Raw genomic sequence first — 22,596 nt, forward strand, 5'->3', positions numbered from 1 at the left:
GACAAGAAAGCACGACGCAGCACGCATGCTTTCCTGCAATTGCGTAGTCTAGGTGCAGCACGACTCACATACAAACTTTCTGAGCTTTGAACGCTATGCTGCATAGCTGCATGCGCGCAAGCTGGGCAGCACTGCTGCGCGTTGACGCATCCGTCGGCGCTTTCTCGCAGCACAGCAGGCTGCAACGCCGATATCTTCCCTAACCACACTATTGCAGCAGTATCTGCTTGTTTTGTTGGAGTATGTACAGCATCATGTTTCATCATCGTCATCATGAGCAGCCTGCCAGTCGAATGGCCAGGTAAGCATGCTGTTGTTGTTAGCCTTACAAAATATGGCACACACCCACACTGGGGGATCGCCTAAGAACTGGGAGGCTGTGGTTGCCATTCAGCTGTACATAATAAAGGCAAAAGAAAAGCAAGCGGTAGAGCAGCATCGGTGGTTCTACCTCAAGTAAGGCATGGACTGAAAATAAACAAGAGTTGGGAAGAAAAGGGAGAGCAAAAAAAACAAAGGAATAATTTATTGTGAAAACGTAATAATGCATAGGAAAGGAAATAATGTAACACTCAGCAAGGCAGTCGACGAGATGCCAGCAAGAAGTTTTGAACAGCAGTACACAGATCTGTGGCTGAACTCAAGTCTCCAGTCATCTTAAATGAGGAAAGAAAAGAAAGAGCCGAGTATCAACAAGACGGCAAGAAGAAGACAACGAAAAATGGAACGCCACCAATTTCGCAGCGCACGGGCTTAAGACTCCAGGGCGGAGAATCTGCTGGGACCGTAGTACTTGAGGGAGGCGCCAAGATCAAACATGCATGCCTCGCTTGTGTGAATGCATGCGCCCTACGCGCAGCCAGTCCGCTGCCGCCATGCTGGCCACTGTGCTAAGCCACGTTCCGCCGCCCGTGGAGATCCTGCAGTCGGACCTGCCCTGGTACCAGCGCTTCTGCTCCTGGCGCCGGCAGCGGGAGAGCGGCTCGCTGCTCAACGAGGCGCTCGCCAAGCCCGGCGGCGGTGGCACGCTGGACCGCATCAAGACCATCAAGTACATCGAGCGCTACCCCTGCGTGGTGGGTGACGAGAGGAACCTCAGAGTCTGCCTCGAGAACCTCAAGAACACGCTGGGTGCCAGCAGCGCCGAGGTGGTGGTGGCGTCGGCCGATGCACTGGCTTCTGTGCTGCGCAAGCACGGCTCTAAGTTGACCTCGGCCATGGTGGAGAGCGTGCTAAAGACTTCGTTCGATCACCTTCTCTCGGCGCGAATCAGAGTTCGAAGCAGGTCAGTCTGATCGATTTTTGTTGTGCGTTCTCAGATGGCTCCTTGGCCAGTGTCAGTGATGTCGCCTGTCGTAACTGAAAACCCTCTTGCTTAGACATAAAAATCCCATTTTCGGGTACGTTCCGCTGCAGGTGTTTTTAAAATTGCTGCATTTTTGCATTCAGTATTTTATAGTATTTCTCACACTATTCCGCCCTTCGTCGAGCCAGACTGCAGGAATTTGTAAAATACCGGTCCTTGTGCTTGTCCTCGTTTCCTTTAGCGCGCTCCCCCACGTAGTTCTAGCCCCGGCGACTTGGGAGAGGAGTTCTCCGCCATCACCACCTAAGGCTATGCGTTACCGTGTCAAAGTAAAAAGTTAAGAAACCAACCACAGGTGTTTTGGAAATATATTGTTGTTAAAGGCTTTCGTAACGGCAGAAAGCTAAACAAGCATGTAAATCATTACAACATGAGCACGTATATCGCGAGTGTCTTCTGCAAAAAAGGTAGTGAGAGCTCAACATGACTGCCGTTTTTAGTTCGCGCCGGGTTGGTTATTTGTTCATGTCGACATCATAATTTCGGGAGTGGAAGCGGATATAAATTTGAGGTTAAAACGTCGTATATGTCACACAGTAGCTTAATCTCAGTCTTAATCTCAGTGTATCGGGTCCCGAACCCACGACCCTGAGATTAAGAGTATCATGCTCTACCCACTCATCTCTACCTTAAGCCAAAATTATCTTTACCCCAAAATTTTTCTTGTTTTCCTGCTATTTTTTTTTAATTCCCTGACACTACGTCAAGATTTTCTTTCCCCTTTGGGGCGAATTTCGGAGGGATAAATTCATTAAAATGGAAAATTCTCTGAATGTAGCAGCATCGCTGGCGAGTGTGCCAGGCATTGGCGTTGTGGTCATGGAGTCAGCAAGTAATAATCTTATTGCTGGGGTGGAGAAAGCCTCAATGGCAAATGAGGCGAATCGCGCTTGTGCCAATAGTCTGCATCTAGCCACTCCCGTGCGTACTGCATTTGCGGTCTTAGTCAAAAGTCTTCAGACCTTATCGTGTGCTTTTCAATCATGTTGGAGGGAGCTTATGACTCGCCTGAAACTTTACAAGGTGAGGAGTGTCTTCTCTTTGACCTTCGAAGACCATGATGTTTAGTTGCACATAAGGACTCCACTGAAAATAAAATCATGCAGCGCAAATACTTTAAACAAAGGCAATACAGAATGACGTAACTCCTAGAAAATGACACCGGTATGCAAAATGGCAAGGCATAAGTTTTCCCTCATTCAGATACCTCTTTACCCGTATTGCTCCAACCGCGTCTGTTTAGGACGGTTCTGCAAAGACTACCGGTTGCCAGAACAAGGTATTCTAAGAGACAAAGCGTTAGGCGAAAACGCGTCATCGCTATAGAAGCGCATTTAGCTTGAAGCCAGACTTGTTATTCTTGGACCGATGAGGACGAGAACGGTGCCTTAATGTTTGTTCATCATTGTGTACGCGAATCCAGGTTCGTCGACGTCATCGTGCTCCTTCTCAAGCAGCATCCGGGACAAGCTTCGAGCAACCTCCTTTACCTGGCTCAACGGTGCGACGAGCTGCAGACAGTGTGCGCCATGGAAGCCCTGTGTCGCGTCATCCAGACCCGGTACCTCAGGTTTCTGCCGCTCAAGTCCATCTTCCACTATTTCTCCATCCATGCCGACAGCAGCAACCCCAGCGTGCGCTCTTACGCGAAGAAGGGTGTGGCGTTGATGGACTTTTACTTTTGAGCGAAGCTGCTCTAGTGATGTAATAAATGAATCATTGCACAGGCGAGCTGCCTAAAGATTTGACACTAACGAGACGCGCGCATTTCATGATACGTGGTGATGCACGATGGGCTTGAATACGCGGCGCGTTTGGCGCAAAATCTACGCGTGTTCTTGGACTACGTAAATTTGACTGCAAACGTGGCATGGCTGGTTTAATATCACATTTGCTCCTCTGTCTGTCTTTCCCCCAATTACCAGTACCCATAACAGTCGAGTCATTGAATTGAATAATTAACCACGACTCATTAACCTTTGATGTAAGCGCTACGTCTATTAGGCCTCTCTTTACGCCGCAGGAAAAAGTTGACTTACATAAAAGCATTTGAACAGTCACAGTTCCGACTGGTATTAGCAAGCTGTAGGCTATGTGTAAAAAAACTTGAACGCCACATATTCCTTGAACGAAGTGAACTTCTGCAAGGTGAGAGGGAGAATAAACTTTGTTGAAAAATTGGCCTTGAGAGTTGCTTGACGGTCCGAAAGATTGGGTCCTACTTTTAGAACTCCAGTGGCCCGTGCTTTTTCACGAACCTGGTCGATGTGCTTTAGCTGATTTTCAGGGATAAGCTAGTAAGTTAAGCCCAGCACTGCTCCTAAGACGCATGTGTCCTCTTTTAAAGACAGAGGCTTGCCCGCTTGATCGATTATCTTCACGAAACATGGAAAAGTGCGTGATTCGTCACACCAGGGGCAGTTGTCAGAGTATTGAGTAGGAGAATTGTGAAATCACATGCGAACGCTAGTGTACGCTAATGTACGCTAGTGTACACTAGTGTAACGTAAGTGTATATGGGCTTTCAAGGGAAAAGGCGTAAAGGAATGGGAAGATTTCTCTCATCACTAAAAAGATGTTTGACGTTTTGAATGCATTTCAAACTTACTGAAGTGAATTCATCGATCCGCTTTTTATTCGCTGATTTCTTCCGGATATTTGTAGTCTGGAGTCGATGCAGGAACCAATATTCCTCTCTGTTTTTGCAGTGTACATTGGGGGTTTTTATTTTTTCTGTTTTGTACGCGAAATTCTGTACGCGAATACGCGAAATTCTGGGAGAGAAAAATAAGCGAGCGTTCAGGTGCTCACGTCGCAGTCACCGGCAGAGATAAGAAAACGACAATTTAATGACCGTCACTGTGATGCAAAAACGCGTTTCCATGTTGTTTCTGACGCCCGAAAACTAGCGAAGAAAAGGTGCGCACTGGTTGTTTTGTCCAAGGAAATTGAAAACGCACTGCTACTAGAGCAAGATTAGTGCCGATAGCTTGGGCTTTTCTGCACTGTTTTACAATGGGAGAGTCGCTGTTTACCACTGAGTGGAATTCCATAGCCTTAGCTGTATGCGGTTCTTGAAGGCTTGCCGCCACCGGTATGAAAGTGAGCCAGTAGACCTTTGCTGATCCATGGCTGCCTTACAGTATAACGTTTAGGCACGACGAAAAAGAGTTGCCAGTAACTTCCAGGATAAGCTAAGTACATAGTTCCAAGTGCTGCTTTTTGTTTTTTAAACCTGCGCGCGTGCGCGTATGCATGTGCGTGAGTCCAAGGTTCGAAGTAGTGAAGCGCTAACTAGCTCAGCGACACAAACTTAATCATCATTCAACTCTCGTTGACGGTGTACGTATCCTTAATTTTCTTGTTGAACCTCTTTTAGCCTACCTTTCAACACTCCTTATTTTCTTTCAAATCCCGCGCATCATCCTGCTCATTTCGTTCTTGGTAGTGGTGGCAAAGACATTTATTTACGACTAGTTTAGCCATACATGCTAGGCGGAATCCTTATTACTTTATTGTAGTCACATTTACTTACCCTCTCGGTCGACTATGCCTTCGGTGATGCACTGCTTGAAAGACTCGACGTGGTACACATCAATGGTAAGCGCTTTGGTTATTTGTTTTCACCGTTTCACACATCTTTATTTGTACCACAGAACGTTACACATAAGTTACGACGGTCTTGACGTAGCAGCACTGCTGCTTGCCAGACCATCTGAGACCCGCATGCCGTGAACAGTAGAGCGGGTGTGGACCGGTCGGAAGTAGATAGGCACCAAAGTTTTGGCCTCTGTCACACTTCGGATTTCCCAGCACATGCCACCACCAACACTTGGCGCCATACCTGTGTCATGCGCCCTCGTTTTCACTTCGCTCAGTCCCTGGGTCCACATTTTGTAACGCTTAATTTCCCTATTACTCTTGTTCTCCATTCCTTCGCACATTCATGATTGGCAGCTGCCGACCATGCCGTCACTGCCAGCACCCAAAATCATTCGCCACCTCCAGTATCAAACACGGACGTGACCGGTGGCGACGGGAAAAACGATTTGAGCGGGAAAAGAATCCTTACAAAATATGGCCCCTGGTCTTCATTCGAGCGATAATTCCTACTAATAACTATTTCTTTGCTGACTTTTGTATTTAACTAAGAGGCACGTGAAAACACTTTAATTAACGTGTTCCTAATTCCACAGTTTTTCTTTTTCGCAACACGCCTAAATACGCACTATTGGCTTTAACGGGATCACTGGTTTCAATAATGTAAAACAACTTGAAAGCAAGAAACCTTGCCTTGAAAATGTGCAAAAACAATTGCTCACCTAGTAACGTAATGCCTTCGTTAGCAGCGAGAATAAAGCAATGGCGTGCTTTCTATAAGGCTGTCAGCCTCATACACGTTTGTATCTGCTTTTTAATCTGACGTCGTATATCTTATCTACAGTGGGAAGCTACGCCCACCTGCGGCATTAGGAAGGGCTCAGTCATATTGGCGGTTGGTTGTTCTGAAAGTGTATCTGGCACACACTGGTCACATCACCGGCACGAGGGGAAGAGCTGTACTTAAGTAATTTTTTCACAACCGGCAAGTGTCTTTTGCGATCCAGTTCACTAATTGCGTTGATATTGTGTCAAGAATGCATAATTCTCTCCGTGACAGTGTCTACGGATTCGGGGATGTACTTCAATAGCGGTCCTCAGAATAGCGGCATCACATTGGAGCCCATTTGTCCGTTGATTCGTGCAGCGTGGCCTGTTTGGTTAGGGTAGTTGCATCGGGTGCCGAATCGATGGGCAAGGTTTTCATCGAATATTCACAATTTTTTTATCTATCGTTCCTCTACTTATAACGCCTTCGTTCGAAATATGCTGCAAAATTTTACTGGCAGCGGTGCGCATATCCTTAGCATGAGGATCATCTTACACGCGTACCCTTCTATGCAGCTGCTGTCAAAGAGCGTCTGTATCGGTCACATTCTGCTCAAACGTATACGCATACTGCTATCGCCTACGACACGAGCGCTGCTTCATACCTTGCCTCTGCATATGACTGATGAAGCCATTGGACAGACACTGCCGATCACGGGAATGAACGCGCATTTTCTTATGAAGCTACAATGATTTGCTAATGCAACTTGTTCTGGGAACACAAAGGAAAATCTATGTACAAAAGCTATGTACAAAGCTGTTAGTGCAGCTTGAGAGTGGCTTAATTTCCACCGTCGAAATATTTTTGTTTACTTCCAATAAGGCGTGCGATATTTTCTAATACTTTTCTTCCCTGAACTAAGACCCCGCTTGTTTACATTGAATACAAAGATGGCGGAAATAAGAGAATTTGTGTGCAAAGCTGCGTGTGGGAGCAGAGATTTAGTGTGGTTGCTTTAACTTATTGTGAAAGATATTTTTAGTCAAAATAATTTGATCCAGTAAATGGGCAAATGTTGATGTGAGAGTCACTTTTGTAGTGTCATTGGGGCACGTATTTAGTTACTCGTACTCCAATAGGCTGCGCTGCTTTTTATACAGGCGCATTTCTTTCCAGCGTCCGTTCGTGTTCATTGTATGTTTCGTTCATGGGCGTCTGGTGAGACAATGCTACAAGGTTAGTAAAAAGGGGGCGAAAATGCGCGAAAGACCCACTCGTACACACCAATTTTGAGTCACTAATCCATGACACTTTGTGAAAAGGGGCAGGTATGCGGGCGGCCCAGTAGGTATTACGATAACATGAGAACATTCAGAGCACAGACCTGATGATACGCAGCTTAAAGCACGATTTCTGCATTGTTTTCCGTTCAAGAGGGCTTCAGATGATAACAGCAGCCGCAGCAGCAAACAAAGAAGGAAAACTGCGCCGAAAGATGTGAACAGAATACAGACACAAATACGGTATACATAACACTTTAAAATCGCATTTGTGTCGATTCGGCCCTGCTACTTTTGCGCATTTATCCGTGTTTTTAAGTCGTCTCCCGACTGACACGAAATTCAACCCCCATTCCCTCCCCTCCCCTCCTTTCAAGGAACACCCATTGCCACAAACCGGCGTTCACTGCCTTCCGAGCAACACGCACAATATTCTTTATTCATCCTGCGTACTTGACCTGCATCGATATCATCATCATCAGCAGCAGCAGCAGCAGCAGCTTAGCTATGTCTCACCGTAATACCTCACCTGAATAGCTCATCCAACGTATCTCATACAAATTAATATGGTACCCTATAAGACACTTCTCAAGAATTTGAAACAATTAAATTACGCATCCTGTATGCGGATAATAAGCTAAGCACAATAACCCAGCGCACCAAATCAAGTATTAACCTACTAGAGACCTGCTATACCTTGAAACCTGGTCCACGAAAAGCCTGACCGACTGTGGCCATTTCTCTCTGTACTCCCGCCAAGGTATACAAGCTTAAAAGTTGTAAATGTGAACCGACCTTAAACAGTGATAAAAACAAAGGGGGCAGCTTTTTTTATTATTCCTTGATTTGGCAGCATATAACGATTCGCCTTCTCGTGTATGTAGTCGCGTCAATGCTCTTGGTGCGAGTTATTTAAACGAGAACTGAGGGGACTTAGTAAACAGCCTTAGGAAACAAAGTGAATTTACCAACATCGGCTACTACTCTGCAGACGCACTGCGCTGCCTATAGCTTTAACTTTTCATTGCATTTTGGTTACCAAGTCTCAGCGGCATTAGTTTAACTCATCTAGACAGTCCAGCAATGCATCCACTGCTAGTTAGGCTAAGAGTGTCTACCCACTTTCCAGTGATTTTGATTGTTTCGCTGGTTATCACTCTTATTTTTACGGTTCAGCCTCAATGCGAATGGGATCTTCATATCCTGTGATTTTTAGGAACGCATAAAGTATCGCATAACTGTCGCTCCTTTAGCATAGCGCTGCACGTTCTTCGCCGTATGGTAAGAAAGCTGATGGGGCTCGGTAACCTAAACTAGCTTGGAAACGGTTATAGTTGGTTTAAAAACGTAAACTATCTGGCACTGACAAGGGTTGCTCATACTTTAGGCTTTGTCTGCAAGTCTTACTCTAATATACCTTAGCTTAAAGTCAAGGACAAAAATTCGAAGATAGGTATTGTAAGCCGAAAGTAGTTTTGTAAATGTAAGCACTGATCTGTGACATACTGAGTTAGATGCACAAAATTAAGGGGCATAGCTGTTATTTTTATGTGTCTTTGCTTGCTCCAAAGAACGCTTGCGAAATTTTGTGAACCCAGCACAACGCACAGCGTTACACTGAAACCTTTAGATATCGCTTATCTCATACCCTAGCGATGAGGCTGGTGCTTATACCTACAGGGCCTAATGTAAGATGTGAAGGCCCGTAGCAGTGAAGCGGTCATGACAAAAGGACATGCTTTTGATCGCCTGCTAGAAAACAAGCAAGTTGTCACCAAGCGTGCTATCTATGTTAAGAAAACTAGCACATCTTCGATGTTAAAACCATGCAGTTAAGCGGTATTTTAGTCAGGCACTGCAAAGTATGTGAAAACATAGTTTTCCACTCTTGCTCAGGGCCCTTCTTCACACCTTGTTCCTTGTCCACAAAGTGCATGTATCAGCAAATACTCTTCATCATGGTGTATAGTACAGGTTGATCCGCACTGTTTTGTAACATCGTTCATCGGCATCTTTAGCACCAGGCTGTAAGAAGCAATTGCTCTTCGAGCAACAACAATAAAAACAAATTAAGCACGAGGGTCAGATATCTGTGCTTGTGTACAGCACTTGGAGTAGCCTGAGCAAGGGTGATACAAAGAAGGAAAAAAAAACTCGCTTCTACGAACTAGGCATGACTCACAACGTGTATAAAAGCAGAATCTCGTTGTGAGACAAAAGACCTACATCTTTGTGTCCCGTGCCAGTATTGCCCGTCTTTGCATCATGAACTCCTGCCGCACGTATATATCCCCTTATAGACATATGTCTATGGACTGTCTAGAGACTGTTCATAGACTTATGTCTATAAAGTCTACAGGCTCTCTAAAGGCAAGCCCTAGTGAACAGTCTATAGGCAACACAAATCCTATAGAGAGTCTGTAGACAATGTATAGATTTATGGCCATACACTTTTAGCAGACTTTTATCTACAGACAGTCTATAGTCTATGAATAGACAAAAGGAAATATCTATAGGAAGGCAATAGAGTCTATAATAAGTCTATAGACTGTCTATAGACCAATTTTGTATGGTTTCATATTCCGTGGATTCCTTTCCTGAGCGCCTGAAAAGTCTCTGCGCGTCCGTCTCGAGGGCGCCTTGGCCACCCTCGCCTGCTTCGCTATAGGATATAGGAAACACCTCGATAGCGTCTAGTCTTCAGAGCGGCCTGAGCTGGATCATCTCCGCTCCCGCGAGCGCCGTTGGGTCGAAGTGCGGCAGGTCGGCGATCTGGACAGCTCCTGCGCCGTCCATGAGGCTCACTCTCTCGCCCAGTCTCACGGGTCCGGGCAAGAGGCCGATGGCGGGCTCCTGGGCCGAACCGCCCAGCAGCAGACCTTCTTTCTGGCCCTGCTGTGTGCCGCCGTAGTTTTGGTGGCCATGGAAGAGGTTCGCCGGAAACGCTGCACCCGCGAAGTTGTTGCCGCCGTTGCTCTTCGCCAAGGCTGCCAGCTTAGTCTGCAAAATAAAATAAGGAAAAGAAAAACTCTTAGGATGCAGAGAAATATTCATGAATACGTTGAATAGGGCTTTGTAAACGATGTACAGTGGTCACCTGCCTAGTCGGTCTGCTCTCATCCACTTTACCAAGGCATCATCCTGGACTAGTTCGTCGCATGACACACAAATGACGAAACATTTCAGCGACGTTCACACCTGAAGTCTGAGCTGCGATTTTGCAGCTCCGACACTTGGGGAGTGTTGCGATCCGCGTATCAGTTCAAGGCAGACTAAGCGCTGTAGCTTGTAGCGCGAGTTTGAATTCAGACATCCGGTATATCATGCTTTGCATGTAAGCTGGCAGCGCATACAATGCATACACGCGGTTCGCTCCAAGTCTGTGGACAAGGTAAGCCAGATTAGGCACTGCAGTAGCACTGGTGTCCTCGTGCAGAATTCGTCGATTATGTTTTCATTATAGGGCCACCGTTATATCAGTATTAATCTTGTAGAAAGAGCAATAACGCCCATTTCCAACAGCTCACGAAATTCGTTCCAGTTACTTTTTTTCTTCTAATAAAAAAAAAATTCACCTCGCAGGTCATTTTACCAGCCCTTCATGGTTGACACTTCTCATGGCCTCCATACAGGCCGCCTCGCTATAGGTGTGAAACTAACACCGTCAATTATTACTATCGCTCCACTTATTACAGCTTGTTTTAGGTCAAGATACAAGAACTAAATAAGAACAATGTCTCAGTGTTCGGTAACACGGCGTCTACCCTACCAAGACATACAAAGACGTGTCGGCTCTTCTTGCCTCTGTTTTTGAAGCAGATAAAAGGCGGAGAAGAGGGGTCCTTCTCCGCTGGAGGCCACTCACCGCGTCGTGAAGTGGGACGAGCACTTGCGAAACCTTTCCGTCGGGGCCCCTGATGCGTACGTCCACGGCTGGGCGGGGCGGAAGGTCGTTAACCGGGATGTGCACGTTGACGGGTTCGTTGTAGCGCAGCTTGGAGGTGCCCGTTCCGTGGAGCAGGTTCTTGGGGAAGACGCTCTGCAGGCTGTGGCTGTCCACGAGCAGGCCCGCTACCTGGACGTTCAGCTTGTCGTTCAGCTTAACGCTGGCTGCCGCGGGAAACACCGGCTCCGCGGCGTGGCTCTTGTGTTCCGAATGGTGCGACGCCGAACCCTTGTGGTGGCGACCACCGGCCTCACCGTTGGCATTGCCGTGCTCGTGGCGGCCGTTGTGGTTCAGGATCTGCTGCACGGCTCGGAGGACGTTTTCCGGCATCTGGCCACCCTGCGGATTAGACGTGCGAAGAAGGTTCGAATGCAGTGCGGGAGTCAAACATCATTTTTTTTTCTTCAGATACATCATTCTCTCGACATAACTAAGAATTCAGCTTTGACTTCACCGTAGGGGAGTAGCGTGCGTGAGCGTGCGGTAGCTTCCGCTCGTTTCGTGACGTTGCACAAGAAATTACCGAAAAAAGACACTGCGTAAGAAAGGTCAGTCTTCGTAACACCACAGGGGGTCTCTTACTGCCAGGTATATTGGGCACCGTAGAAAAGCGCATTGAGCACAGCAAGTTCTGGATCGAAGTAAGGATTTCTGATTACTGCTTGAGAGAATAGGAGTACGCCCCATTCACTGATATATCAGAGCCTGCTACAACAGCTTACGCTCAAACAGAAAAGACTGAAAAGTGTATGAGTTGTCCTGTAGCACACTCCCTTCTAATAAAAGGGAGTGAGCTAGAGGACATCTTAATCCTTTTTTTACTCCCATATAGGCGTATTCGTGTTTAGAGTGTAAGGCCACGCATATTAGTGAGCAGAAAATGTTTTCGTTGCAGACAGCTGCGGATTCGGTAGTGAGGATGCCATTAGTATTGTGAGAAAAAAAAAAATTCAGTGGCAACCGCTTTTTTCTTATTCATGATCACATTGCGAGCCTGCTTCTAACTCTCTCACGCATCTTTCGTGATTTATTTTGTATGATTACCGTTACTGCGAGTGTGTAAGAGCTGTAAATATTTTTAAACACTGCATAGGAATTTTGTTCGATACCGTTTACGAACAGTTATCTTCCCTTGCAAGTTGTTGGAGAGGCCTGAATTACATTTTCGGTGATGATGAGATCGCGCCACGTTCTCCTTGTTGAAATGTGAACTTACAGCATGAAAGGCTGTGGGCAAAATGATAAGGCCTTTCAGCATTTCATACGCTGTTTACATGAAGATCAAGTCCTGATCCATTTCACGCTTTGGTCGAGCTTCTAATCATTGATGTCAGCAACAAGGGTACATATGACGACGGTGATACATAACTTTTCTGCAGCTTCGAACAACATTTATTGCAGTCGTTGTTATCCCAATTTATTTCTGTGTGCGAAAAGTGTGCAAAGGATAAGCATAAAGCTGTCTTTGGGCAACGGGAAGGTGAATAATTGCCATCTGAATTTTTTTTTAATTCCGCAAGGATTGCACATGACCAACTAAACCAAGGAAGGGGGTGATGTAAAACACTGACACGAAACGCACTTCTCTTTCGACGGACTAAGCTTGAGTAGCAGAGGTCTTTTTGACAGGAAGTTGAAGTAATTGAGCTTTATTGGTAATTTGATCGCACGTGGAGAAAATACCAATAGCATAAGTCAATTTCTGTCAAGTATAACAAGAAATAGTTGCAAAAATGTGGTCAGTAAATGATATCTTAACAATGGTTAAAATCAGTCGTTGATGAATACTGTTCCAGCTGAGGTCAAGCTGCGCCGTTTCGCTTGCGTTCTTGGGATAAATAACAATGAACCTTTTATCTCACAGTTTCTACGTATTAGTCTAGAGACTCCACCGTTCAGCCCGAAACACGGTATAATGCTATTTTTGCCGGAAATGAAGAGACAAATGCGCGTCGTATGCCTCACCTGGCTGCCATCGACGACGATCACTTCCGGTTTGGGGAAACCGCCGGCCGACATGATCGCCTTCTTAGCCGCGTCCACGAGCATGTTCACTTCGTACGGGACGTCGTTGGCGCCTCCTTGATGGCCGTGCCCCGCCGGTGGACCTTGGAGAGGAATCGGCCTAAATGCCTGTATGCGCACGTCCTTAATTCCACCGCCTTCACCGACTCCCTTACCGGTCGCGTCAAACAAAGGCTCCACCTTCAGCTCGATGGGCACGGGCGTCTCACTGATGACCTTCTGGATGGCCTGGTTCTGAGGCACGTAAAGGTGCTGCGACTTGAGCATCTGCTGGATCGGGTCCTGTGGCTGGCCGAATAGGAAATGCTGTTGCTGCTGCTGCTGCTGCTGCCGCTGCTGCTGTTGCTGCTGCTGCTGGTGCTGTTGATTCAGCTGGTTGAGTTGCCGTTGAATCTCCTGTCTAAGATTGTGAAGCTGTGGTCCCTGCAAGTTCCCCTGCCCTATAAGGGGGCCTCCCAAGTCGATGATGGGTACGCGCAGCGGCTGATTGGGACCTCCAGCTCCGAAGAACTGGAGCGGCTGCATCAGCGGTACCTTTTGAGGGTTGGCTAGCAGCTCTGCCAGCGGACGCGGCTGAAGCATGTTGTTCTGGTGTTGCTGCTGGACGGCGTTGAGTTGCTGTCTGAGGGCGTGCGCCTGCGACTGAGGGTTGTTGATCTCAACCAGAAGTACCTGAGCGTCGTGTGGCGTTGGAGTCGGCGGCGGCGGGGGCAGCGGAAGCTGGCCAGATCCTCTTTGATGGTCCGGCTTCGGAGTAGCCCGCAGGTTGTTGCGGAGACGCGGTGGCGCTGGTTTCGAGTATTGCGGTGTCGTCCGGCCGTTATCAGCGCCTGAGCCCGCCGTTGATTTTCCTAGTGACTGGGCTTGTCCGTACTGGTGCTGCGGCACGTACTGGTGTTGCGAAGGCGTTGTTATACTTTGAGTGTTCTGACCCTGGTTTCTGGACCGGCTATAGTCTATGGGGGAAAACGGGCTTTCTGCACTGCCGCTTTGTTGGCTTCTCTCCTGTTGGTAGCTTCCCTGGTGGTACTTGTACAAAGTAGTTTGCGTCCTCGGTGTCTTGGTAGTCGTCTGGTACCTTGAGTCATAAGCCAAAGTCTTCGCTGGCTGTGCGCCCGCAACTGCGCTTTGGCTTCCTTGAGAGCCAGAAACGTGCTGGTTATGCTGATAGTATTGCTGCTGTTGCTGTCGTTGCTGCTGCTGATAGTTCTCACGGGAAGAATGCTGCGCTTGCCTGGTGTTCCCTTTGTCAGAAGCAAGATAGCCAGGCTTGAAGGAGAGGGACGAGCTCGGCTGCGACAAGCTGTCCTGGGCAGTGTCACTCACCCGTGCGGGATAAGCACTGCCACGATGGTACTCGTAGTTATTGTTCTGCGATTGCGTGTTCTTCTGGGCGGCGGCTCCTTGGTTGTAGCCTGATACGTGGGCGCTTGCTCCGACCGTTACGCTCCTTGTGTCTTCTGGTCTGTATCCCTGGTTGGTGTACGTGTCCTGCTGAGCCGCGGCCGCGTACCCACCGCCCTGGTTTGACTGATCGGACTGCACCGGTGTAGTGCTCTGGTACGGTGAAGAGCCGTAAGAGTTGTAGCTACTAACTGTGGACGGTGGTGTCTGTTGCTCGTTTTGCTGCTGCTGCTGCTGCTGCTGCTGCTGTTGGTGCTGCTGCTGGTGCTGCTGCTGGTGCTGCTGCTGGTGCTGCTGCTGGTGCTGTTGTTGTCCTGCGTACTGTTGATAACCGACCGAGCCTACCGTTTTCGCGCTACTCCGTGCTCTAGTCGCAGAATCTCCACCTATGCTGACGTATTGAGTCGAGTGAGGCGTCCTGATTTGGTAAGTGTTAGCGGTACTCTGCTTTGGTGCATGCTGCGTGCGCTTCTCATACGCGCCGGCAGCTTTGTGTTCTTGCTTGTAGGTCTCATCGGTCGTGAGCTTGTAAGCTGGCGGGCTTTGCTGTACGACTTGACCTGCCTGACTACTAATTTGCGACGCCTGTTCAGTGCTTGCCTGTTTCGACTCGTAGTCGACGACTGACGATGACGATGGCACCGGAGATGGCGTTGTCCTGGGCTTGTACTGAGGTCTTAACGTGGGTCGGTACTGGGGTACCCTCTGTGGCTTGGGGAACGTTCTTGCATGATACGTCTTCGGCTTTTCTTGCGACGCGTCACTCTTCTGAGTTTGGCTCACGCGTTTCTGTTGGCGTTGAGTGATGGGCAGTGATCCTTTCGATGTGATCACGATCCTCCTCTCGTTCTTGTTGGGCTGGGTGTACACCGAGGAGCTTTGTCCTGTGCTAGAGCTAGAATCCTCTTCGGGGCCCTTCTTGGGGATGGCAGATGCACGTGGTATCTCGTAACTTGTGACTAAGGAGGATTCCTCCTCTTTCTCCGGTGTCTTGGGCTCGAAGAACACGTTGCTGCTGCGTCCCTGTTCTACACGAAGCGCAGAGTCAGAGACGAGGCCTGCCCTGAAGGAAGAGGCAGATGGCCCCGCCACGTCTTCGACCTGCGGCATAATGAATTCCAGCAAAGTAGATTTTCAAGATTTTTCACTTTACGCTGAGTGTTAGGTACCACCGCTTTCAAAATGTTCCCAGGCTGTTAAGTTTTCTTCCAGGCTCTGCAGTGCGGCTGTACAACGCAGTTGTAGCGATGATACAAGTACCCTCGCGCTCATATTGTTTTTTGGGGAGGAGGGGGGGGGGGGGCGTAAGAATTTCCTCCCGATTAGGATCGCAACACACGACTTGTGTACGAAAGTGAAATTGCCTGTTTTTGAAAACTTCGCTTCATCGATGAAAATAACAGCAGTAAGTTCAAACCACCCATGCTACAGGTTCTAACAAGATTTGAGCCAAACGGCAGAACCCCGTGGAGGTGCTCACGTGCTTACACGAATACGTTCAGAATTCAATCAAGTTTACTCTAGTCTTTTTAAAAAGAGCGCCGATGGTCTTACACCTTGTTTTTGTTCGCAGCTGCTTTCTTATTAGCTGGTTACAGCTCGCTTAATTCATGTTATATCTTCCATGACTCTTGCTTTAATCATCGTGACACTTATTAACAATTTCTGTTTACCGAACAAAGGCTCAGCTCAAGCAATAGAAAGGAGATAGACTGCACTATTGGAGGATAATAAAAATACCGGAAGTGTCATCCTCGCATTAGTTCAAGAAGTGCAGGGACAGTTGCCCTATTGTTTCAGCAACTCATGCCAATGACATCGTAATTTCTGGGAACAATGTTTAAAAAAACAGTCACCGTAGCAACAATAAAATATATTGAATGAAAATACTTTAACATCCCTGAGCTTGTTACTTAATGCATCTATTGAAGTGGCTGAAAAATTTTTTTAAAAGAGTTCTACCTGCTGGGGTCTTGAGATACTGTCCTTTACAGAGTATCGTCCAAGTGCCACGGCGTCCGTGTCTTTCCCCTCCGCGTTCAGCAGCAATGAAGGAGCTGAGCCCACTTCGTATCCGTACTGGTAGGACTGCAAGAGTTTGGCGTCACGAAAAAATCACATTAGTGCTGTCTTATTATCTTTCAGTCGTTTCTATTTTAGTAGCGAACTGGCAGCGCCTCGCTGTGTTATTGATTGCTGCGAGTTCTGTAGGCACTTCTGTTTTACTGAAAGTCATACTTCGATACGTTAGTTGCGAGAAGTATTTGTCATTTTTCATGTCGACCTGTAAGTTTCTTTTTTAATTATAATCCATTGAAAGTTGTTGCATTCAATAGAAATTTTGAATGTCATCTTTCCCGGGAGCACATGGCATTTTGATGCACTTCCGACTACCGGTGACACATATCACCCACAGATGCACTCTGTGGAAGCCGCCGTAGAATAATTGGGATGGTTGTTGACAACACCAGCGAAGCACAGTATTGATGGCTGCTTCACTGGACGCGGTGCGCGTACCCTTCACATGCGAGATTTTTTAGATATCACATTCAATTTAGACTTGTTGCGTTCTAATAAAAGTTTAGAATGTCCTCTTTCGGAGGAGCACATCACTTTTTGATATAATTCCCACTAGCAGTGATGCGCATTATACACCCATGAGCTCTCTGAAAGCCGCCGTTCAAGAATGAGGACGGTTGTTGACGGCAGCAGCGACATGCTGCACTGTTAGTCCCTTAATTAGACCCGATGCGCGCACACTTCATATTTTTTTTTATTCTGGTAAACAGGAATACGCTGGATGTTTCGAAGTATGGGGTTTAAGGCGGTTTAGACAAAATAGCCGCCAAGGAAATCCTTGGCACATGTGCATCACCAACGAGCGGTGCTATATCACAAAGTGATAAGCTTTTGGGAAATACCACATTATTAACCTTCATTTGGATGCAATGTTTTTAAATTCCATACGCTAATTTAAAGGCAACAGCCCAGGATGTGTAACTTGTCAAAAACACTGCGGAAGGCTTTTTTTTCAAAAAATTCGACCCTCAGAGGGTTAAAACGCGGCACAAACATTTACAGAATGTAGCAGCTTGCGTAAAGCTCTCAGTGTGATTGACCGTCGGTCGTAGGGACGGCCCTCTCACTGCTGAGCCGCAGGAGGTTGTATTACCGCCGGTTGGGGTGAGGGCGACGGCGCTGCGGTGACGATAGATGTGGTGGACTCCCTGCTCTCGATGCCTTTCTCGGCGGACGGGGCAGCGGCAGCTTCGGCATGCTGGGACTGCGGTTCGCCTGCCGCAGCCAGTGCCGCTGTGACTAGAAGAAGCAGGAGTGGGCTCCATGACTACACCGCCAGCCGTGAGAAGGAAGCAGAGAAGACAACTTGTGAGCGAATGAGCGCTGGCCTTGATATCACAAGCACCCCGAACACAGCAGATAAAGACTGAAAAAACTACGTCACTCCTGCGGCCTCCTTTCTTCCCACTCAGCAGACATATCTCGCCGCGGGCCTACTCACATGAAAAAAGCGCAAACTAATTCCTACCTTGGGACCCCCTCCTACCCTACCACACACTGAACCTTCCTGACCACCATCACTAACAGAAAAGTAGGATCTACCGTATACTAACCTTATACACGGGCCACTCAATGACCACACAACCTCTGGAACACCTCCACATTCTCCCATTTCACCATTAATCCTATTCATGCGAGAACTGGGTCGTTCCTCCTTTTGTTTTCCTTCCAAAACTATGGCCGCTTAAAGTGGCCGACGACACCCATGTGTTGAGTAACCATCGTACCGCTCCGAACTCCAGCCTTAATCCACCCGCTTAAACCAGAGAGCACGAAGAGTAACGCATGTTAGTTTTTTCCTCTCTCTCTCTCTGTCTCTCAGTCTACCATTTCGAAAGGAACGCTTAGCGCAGCAAAGGACGGGCAACGACGGCGAGCGCAGTAACTAGGAAGTTGGAACAAAGAAAACTGCGCACCTCATGTCGCGCTTTCCCGTCGGAAGTAGCGAAGGAGACATTAATATTCCTTTTTTACTCAATGTATGAACGGTGTCTCCTACGCACTGGTGGGCTCCAGGGGTAAGCACTTCCGGTACACTCGTTTATGTAATCAAGCATCGATGCCTTCACATGGTTTACATAGGACGCGTAGGAGGACAAAACAGGCTGGATTGGCTCGCACAGAAATTACGAGTCGTGGGTGGTTTCATTTTAAATAGAACTCGGCGAGCGTGTTGCTGGTGTAATTAGGAGAATGCAAATAGCAGGGCTACGCGCTGTAGCCCGGAAGTGCTTGGTGTATGGAAATGTAATTAGGGTGCCAAAATTAGCTCGTGGAAGTTCAATCTTTGCAGCTGGCTCGCTGTCATTTATGAGGAGACAAACCGAGGCAGCGGGTCGGTCTGAGCCTCACTGTAATATCTCGAGTTTGATTGACTTTGCTGTCTTTTTGTTTTGAATAAACTAGTGGGTGCCGGCGTACTATGTCCTAACTAAACCCCTATCAATCAGCACTTTTTTCTATGAATTCTTATTCATTCGGGCATATAAAGTTGGGTATGCGGATGTGAAGTAGGTGTCACTTGCGATTAATTCTCTCAAGATGGTGGCCACTCTTCTTTGAAAAGATTTATTCACTATAGTTTCTCTGATGCTACTAAGAAAACTATAATTCTGTAATTTCATGTCTGTTGTTCTTAATCTTCCTTCAGCATGTACCACTTATCTTTGCAGGGCCACTGTTTCTGACCGGTGTTCCTTACTCTCCCTCTCCTGCGACACAAAGCGCAGGACACGCGATATAAACCTACTGAAGCGCTCAATTGCATACTGCTACACTCACTGCACTTTATCAAAAGCACAGAGTACTATAATGCTTGCCAGATTTCGCTCAGGTGCTCCACACGTTAATGCAATGTTTAGCCTCGATGCACACCTATGGAATACGCAAGGCATGATGATATATTTATTAGAGGGATTGAGATCAGTTATGACTGCCTGGGGTTCCTTAATACGCGCTGAAATTTCAGCACACGTGCAGCTTTTCCATTTCGTCTCCATCTGAGCCGCCGCGGTGGCTAAGCGGTTATGGTGCTCGACTGCTGACCCGAAAGACGCGGGTTCGCTCCCGGCCGCGGCGGTCGAATTCCAATGGAGGCGAAATTCTAGAGGCCCGTGCACTGTGCCATGTCAGTGCACGGTAAATAGCCCCAGGTGGTCAAATTTTCCGGAGCCCTTCGCTACGGCGTCCCTCATAGCCTGAGTCGCTTTGGGACGTTAAACCTCCGTAAACCATAAACAATTTCAACTCCATCTAACTGAAACCGCAGTGCCCAGTGTCGAACCCAAGACACTGTGCTCTGCAGCCGAACGCTCTACTTACTAATTCTCCGTGGGAGCCATCACACACTTTTTTGAAGCTGTTGTGATGACTATCGCAGCAAATTTTTCAGATCCACACAAGGGAAATAAAATATTCTTCTCAACTTCAACTATTGCGCTTCATTAATGTTCCAATATTTCAACTTTAAAATACCGAACACTAAGGCATATTTGGCCCCACCGCTTTTCTTGAACGCAGTCTTTAACGCACGAAATTTTCGCTTCAAATTCGATACCGGCGCCAATAACTTCGTGACACAGCAGCCAAACGCCCAGATCGGACGGCATTGATTAATCGAAAATGTTTACTCAGGGTTTCGATAAGGGTAACTGCTCGGTTCTTTAGTCGAGGAATCCTTCAGCTTGGCATAAATTGGAACGCAGAAATGCACAAGAGGCATTCAGTGCTGTGAAAACCTGCTGCGTGGCATCGTGGTCACAGACATCCAAATCTAATAAGAACACACGCGCTAAATGAAACTAGGTCTCACACGTCGGTATTCCTCATTTACCAGGTACCATACGTTACTGCTTCTCCCCTTTCCCTGGCCCTACTCGGTTGTAGATAACAGAAAAACTCCTTTCTCCCATGCCGTGTAGTTCAGAACATTGCCCCCACCCTCCCCTTCTCCGTCTCTCATTCTCTCAGTGTCTACGTGAAAAAGGCTGGTCATCCACCACAGCTTCTATTAACGCAGCTCACGTCCACCGAAGGGGGTCTTGGCGCATTCAGTGTGGCCGGCTACTTTGGCGGGGGAGGGTAAAAAGCGTAAAAGGGCGACGGCAAAGATATAAACAGCAAAGACAACAAAAGTAAAGCTGACATAGATCGCGGCGGCCGCGACGCCGGCTGAAAATGGAGATCGCAACGGGCCCGGTGCGCGTTTTTTCCCCGCTTCTGTGTCTTTGACCAGCCGTGCGTGAGGTTCACTGACTCCGGCGTGCGCATACAGGTATGGGCTAAGTTAAACTTTGTTTTTGCTTTTGGTCTACGTTGATGTAAACATACAAATAGTCTGCTCAGGCTTGCCGAACCAAGTACTAAGCCACGGGCCCCTCACGCGCTTGGCACGCGAGTGCTATGTTCAAGTATACGTGTAAGGTTTACAGTGTTTAGGGGCGCCCAAACATGTGGCATGTCAATAGCTCGCATGTTTTTTCCAGTTACAATAGCTAAAAGATATGAACCGTGAACGAAGCAAGGCGTGTCCGTTACAAGGAAGTGCTTTGTTTTGTCTGTTGTGCGCGTTTTGACAGAGCGCTGATTCATTTTCTTTGTGTTAATTAGAACCGTAGCCGGTGCAAATTAACACAATGTTCAAGTAGATGCAAAAATTGCTGTTTATCTCGTCGTTGAGACAAGATGTAACCATGAAATTCAGTGCAGAAAAGGCGTAGCGCATTTTAGGACGACTCGGAGATGCTGGCAGCCACACTTGAGTCTCAGAGCCACCAGTATCAAGAACTTTTCTATTCGCAAGTTTTCATAGCGAGCGACAGAGCGCTCGGCTACCTTCGCTGTTTTTGGTGCGCAAAGAAGAGAAGGCAGCGTCAGTGTGTGCTACAAATCAGCGGACGACTGCGCGTTTTCTTTCATCAAAACCAATTCTCTATTAACCCGCCGCGGTGGCTCAGTGGTTAGGGCGCTCGACTACTGATCCGGAGTTCCCGGGTTTGAACCCGACCGCGGCGGCTGCGTTTTCATGGAGGAAAAACGCTAAGGCGCCCGTGTGCTGTGCGATGTCAGTGCACGTTAAAGATCCCCAGGTGGTCGAAATTATTCCGGAGCCCTCCACTACGGCACCTCTTCTCCCTTTCTTCTTTCATTCCCTCCTTTATCCCATCCCTTGCGGCGCGGTTCAGGTGTCCAACGATATATAAGACAGATACTGCGCCATTTACTTTCCCCCCAAAACCAATTATTATCTCTTAGCGGCCTTCGCATATATTCGCGACGCCGAACGAACGGATGAAAGATAATGAAGGACCGGGCGCTGTGATTCGGCGGCTTTGGCGTTCGGCTGCTGAACACGTGGTCGCGTAATCGAATTTCGGCAGCGACGGCTGAACTCCGATGGATGCGAAATGCGAAAACGCTCATGTTCTCTGCAAAGTTAGGGCTGTCTAAAGAGGCACTGATCACAAGCTCCCTCCAGTTATTATTCTTTAAAAAAAAATATCTGCCTCTTTCTGGCTATGTTGATGTTTGTCTAGCAGCAAATGACGCATTTTTCGGTTTGGGTTATCGAGGTTTTTGACGTCCCAAAGCGACTCAGGCTATAAGGAACGCCGTAGTCAAGGGCTCCGGATAATTTCGACCGGGTGGCGTTCTTTAACACAGTACACTGGCTTATGGAATTTCACCTCCACCGAAATTCGTCCGTCGCGGCCGGGATCGGACCCGCTTCTTTCAGATCAGCAGCTGAGCACCATAACCACTTGAGCCACCGCGGCGAAAAATCCCGCAACGTCGGGATTTTGAATTTAAAACATTTTGGTTGGAAGTGATTCGCAGTATACATAAAAGTTATCAAACCCAACCACACAGGCAATTGTGTCGTAATGTTTAGTTTTCAATGTCATTTCAGCGCCGATGCGAAAACCAGCTACCTGCCTCTTGCTCATGCAAATTCCAGTTAGAGCAACTTCGTTTTTTTTTCTTTTTGATTATTTTGAGTTGATAATCACATCGTGTTCTTTAGACGCCACGCTCTCCACCACAAGAAACCGTTTCTCAGCATACTGAATACAAGCATTCTGAATACAGTGGAAACAGCAAACCGAAACCGAAACTCAGTCCGGGGATC

General features: G+C 47.6%; 2 protein-coding genes across 3 annotated transcripts in view; one reads left to right on the forward strand and one right to left on the reverse strand.

The window, feature by feature from the left end:
• The first annotated feature begins 717 nt into the window (after positions 1-717).
• Positions 718-3,094, forward strand: LOC144097097 (uncharacterized). The gene is made up of 2 exons (XM_077629885.1): positions 718-1,285; positions 2,790-3,094. Exons 1-2 carry the CDS (start codon positions 822-824, stop codon positions 3,049-3,051), a joined length of 726 nt encoding a protein of 241 aa, XP_077486011.1. The 5' UTR covers positions 718-821; the 3' UTR covers positions 3,052-3,094.
• Positions 3,095-7,389: 4,295 nt separating this feature from the next.
• Positions 7,390-22,596, reverse strand: part of LOC144099043 (uncharacterized) — a 35,010-nt gene continuing 19,803 nt past the window's right edge. Inside the window, exons 2-7 of one of the 2 annotated variants that reach the window (XM_077632061.1) lie at positions 17,563-17,736; positions 16,353-16,478; positions 13,142-15,491; positions 12,927-13,069; positions 10,881-11,300; positions 7,390-10,015 (exon numbers count right to left, since the gene is read on the reverse strand). In XM_077632061.1, the coding sequence (XP_077488187.1) occupies positions 9,716-10,015; positions 10,881-11,300; positions 12,927-13,069; positions 13,142-15,491; positions 16,353-16,478; positions 17,563-17,736 (3,513 nt within the window). In that variant the 3' untranslated portion in view covers positions 7,390-9,715. Of the gene's footprint in view, positions 10,016-10,880; positions 11,301-12,926; positions 15,492-16,352; positions 16,479-17,562; positions 17,737-22,596 lie in introns of both variants that reach the window. The other variant, XM_077632060.1, reaches the window with a different exon arrangement.

This window comes from Amblyomma americanum, chromosome 7, assembly GCF_052857255.1.
Source record: "Amblyomma americanum isolate KBUSLIRL-KWMA chromosome 7, ASM5285725v1, whole genome shotgun sequence".
Lineage (NCBI taxonomy): Eukaryota > Metazoa > Arthropoda > Arachnida > Ixodida > Ixodidae > Amblyomma > Amblyomma americanum.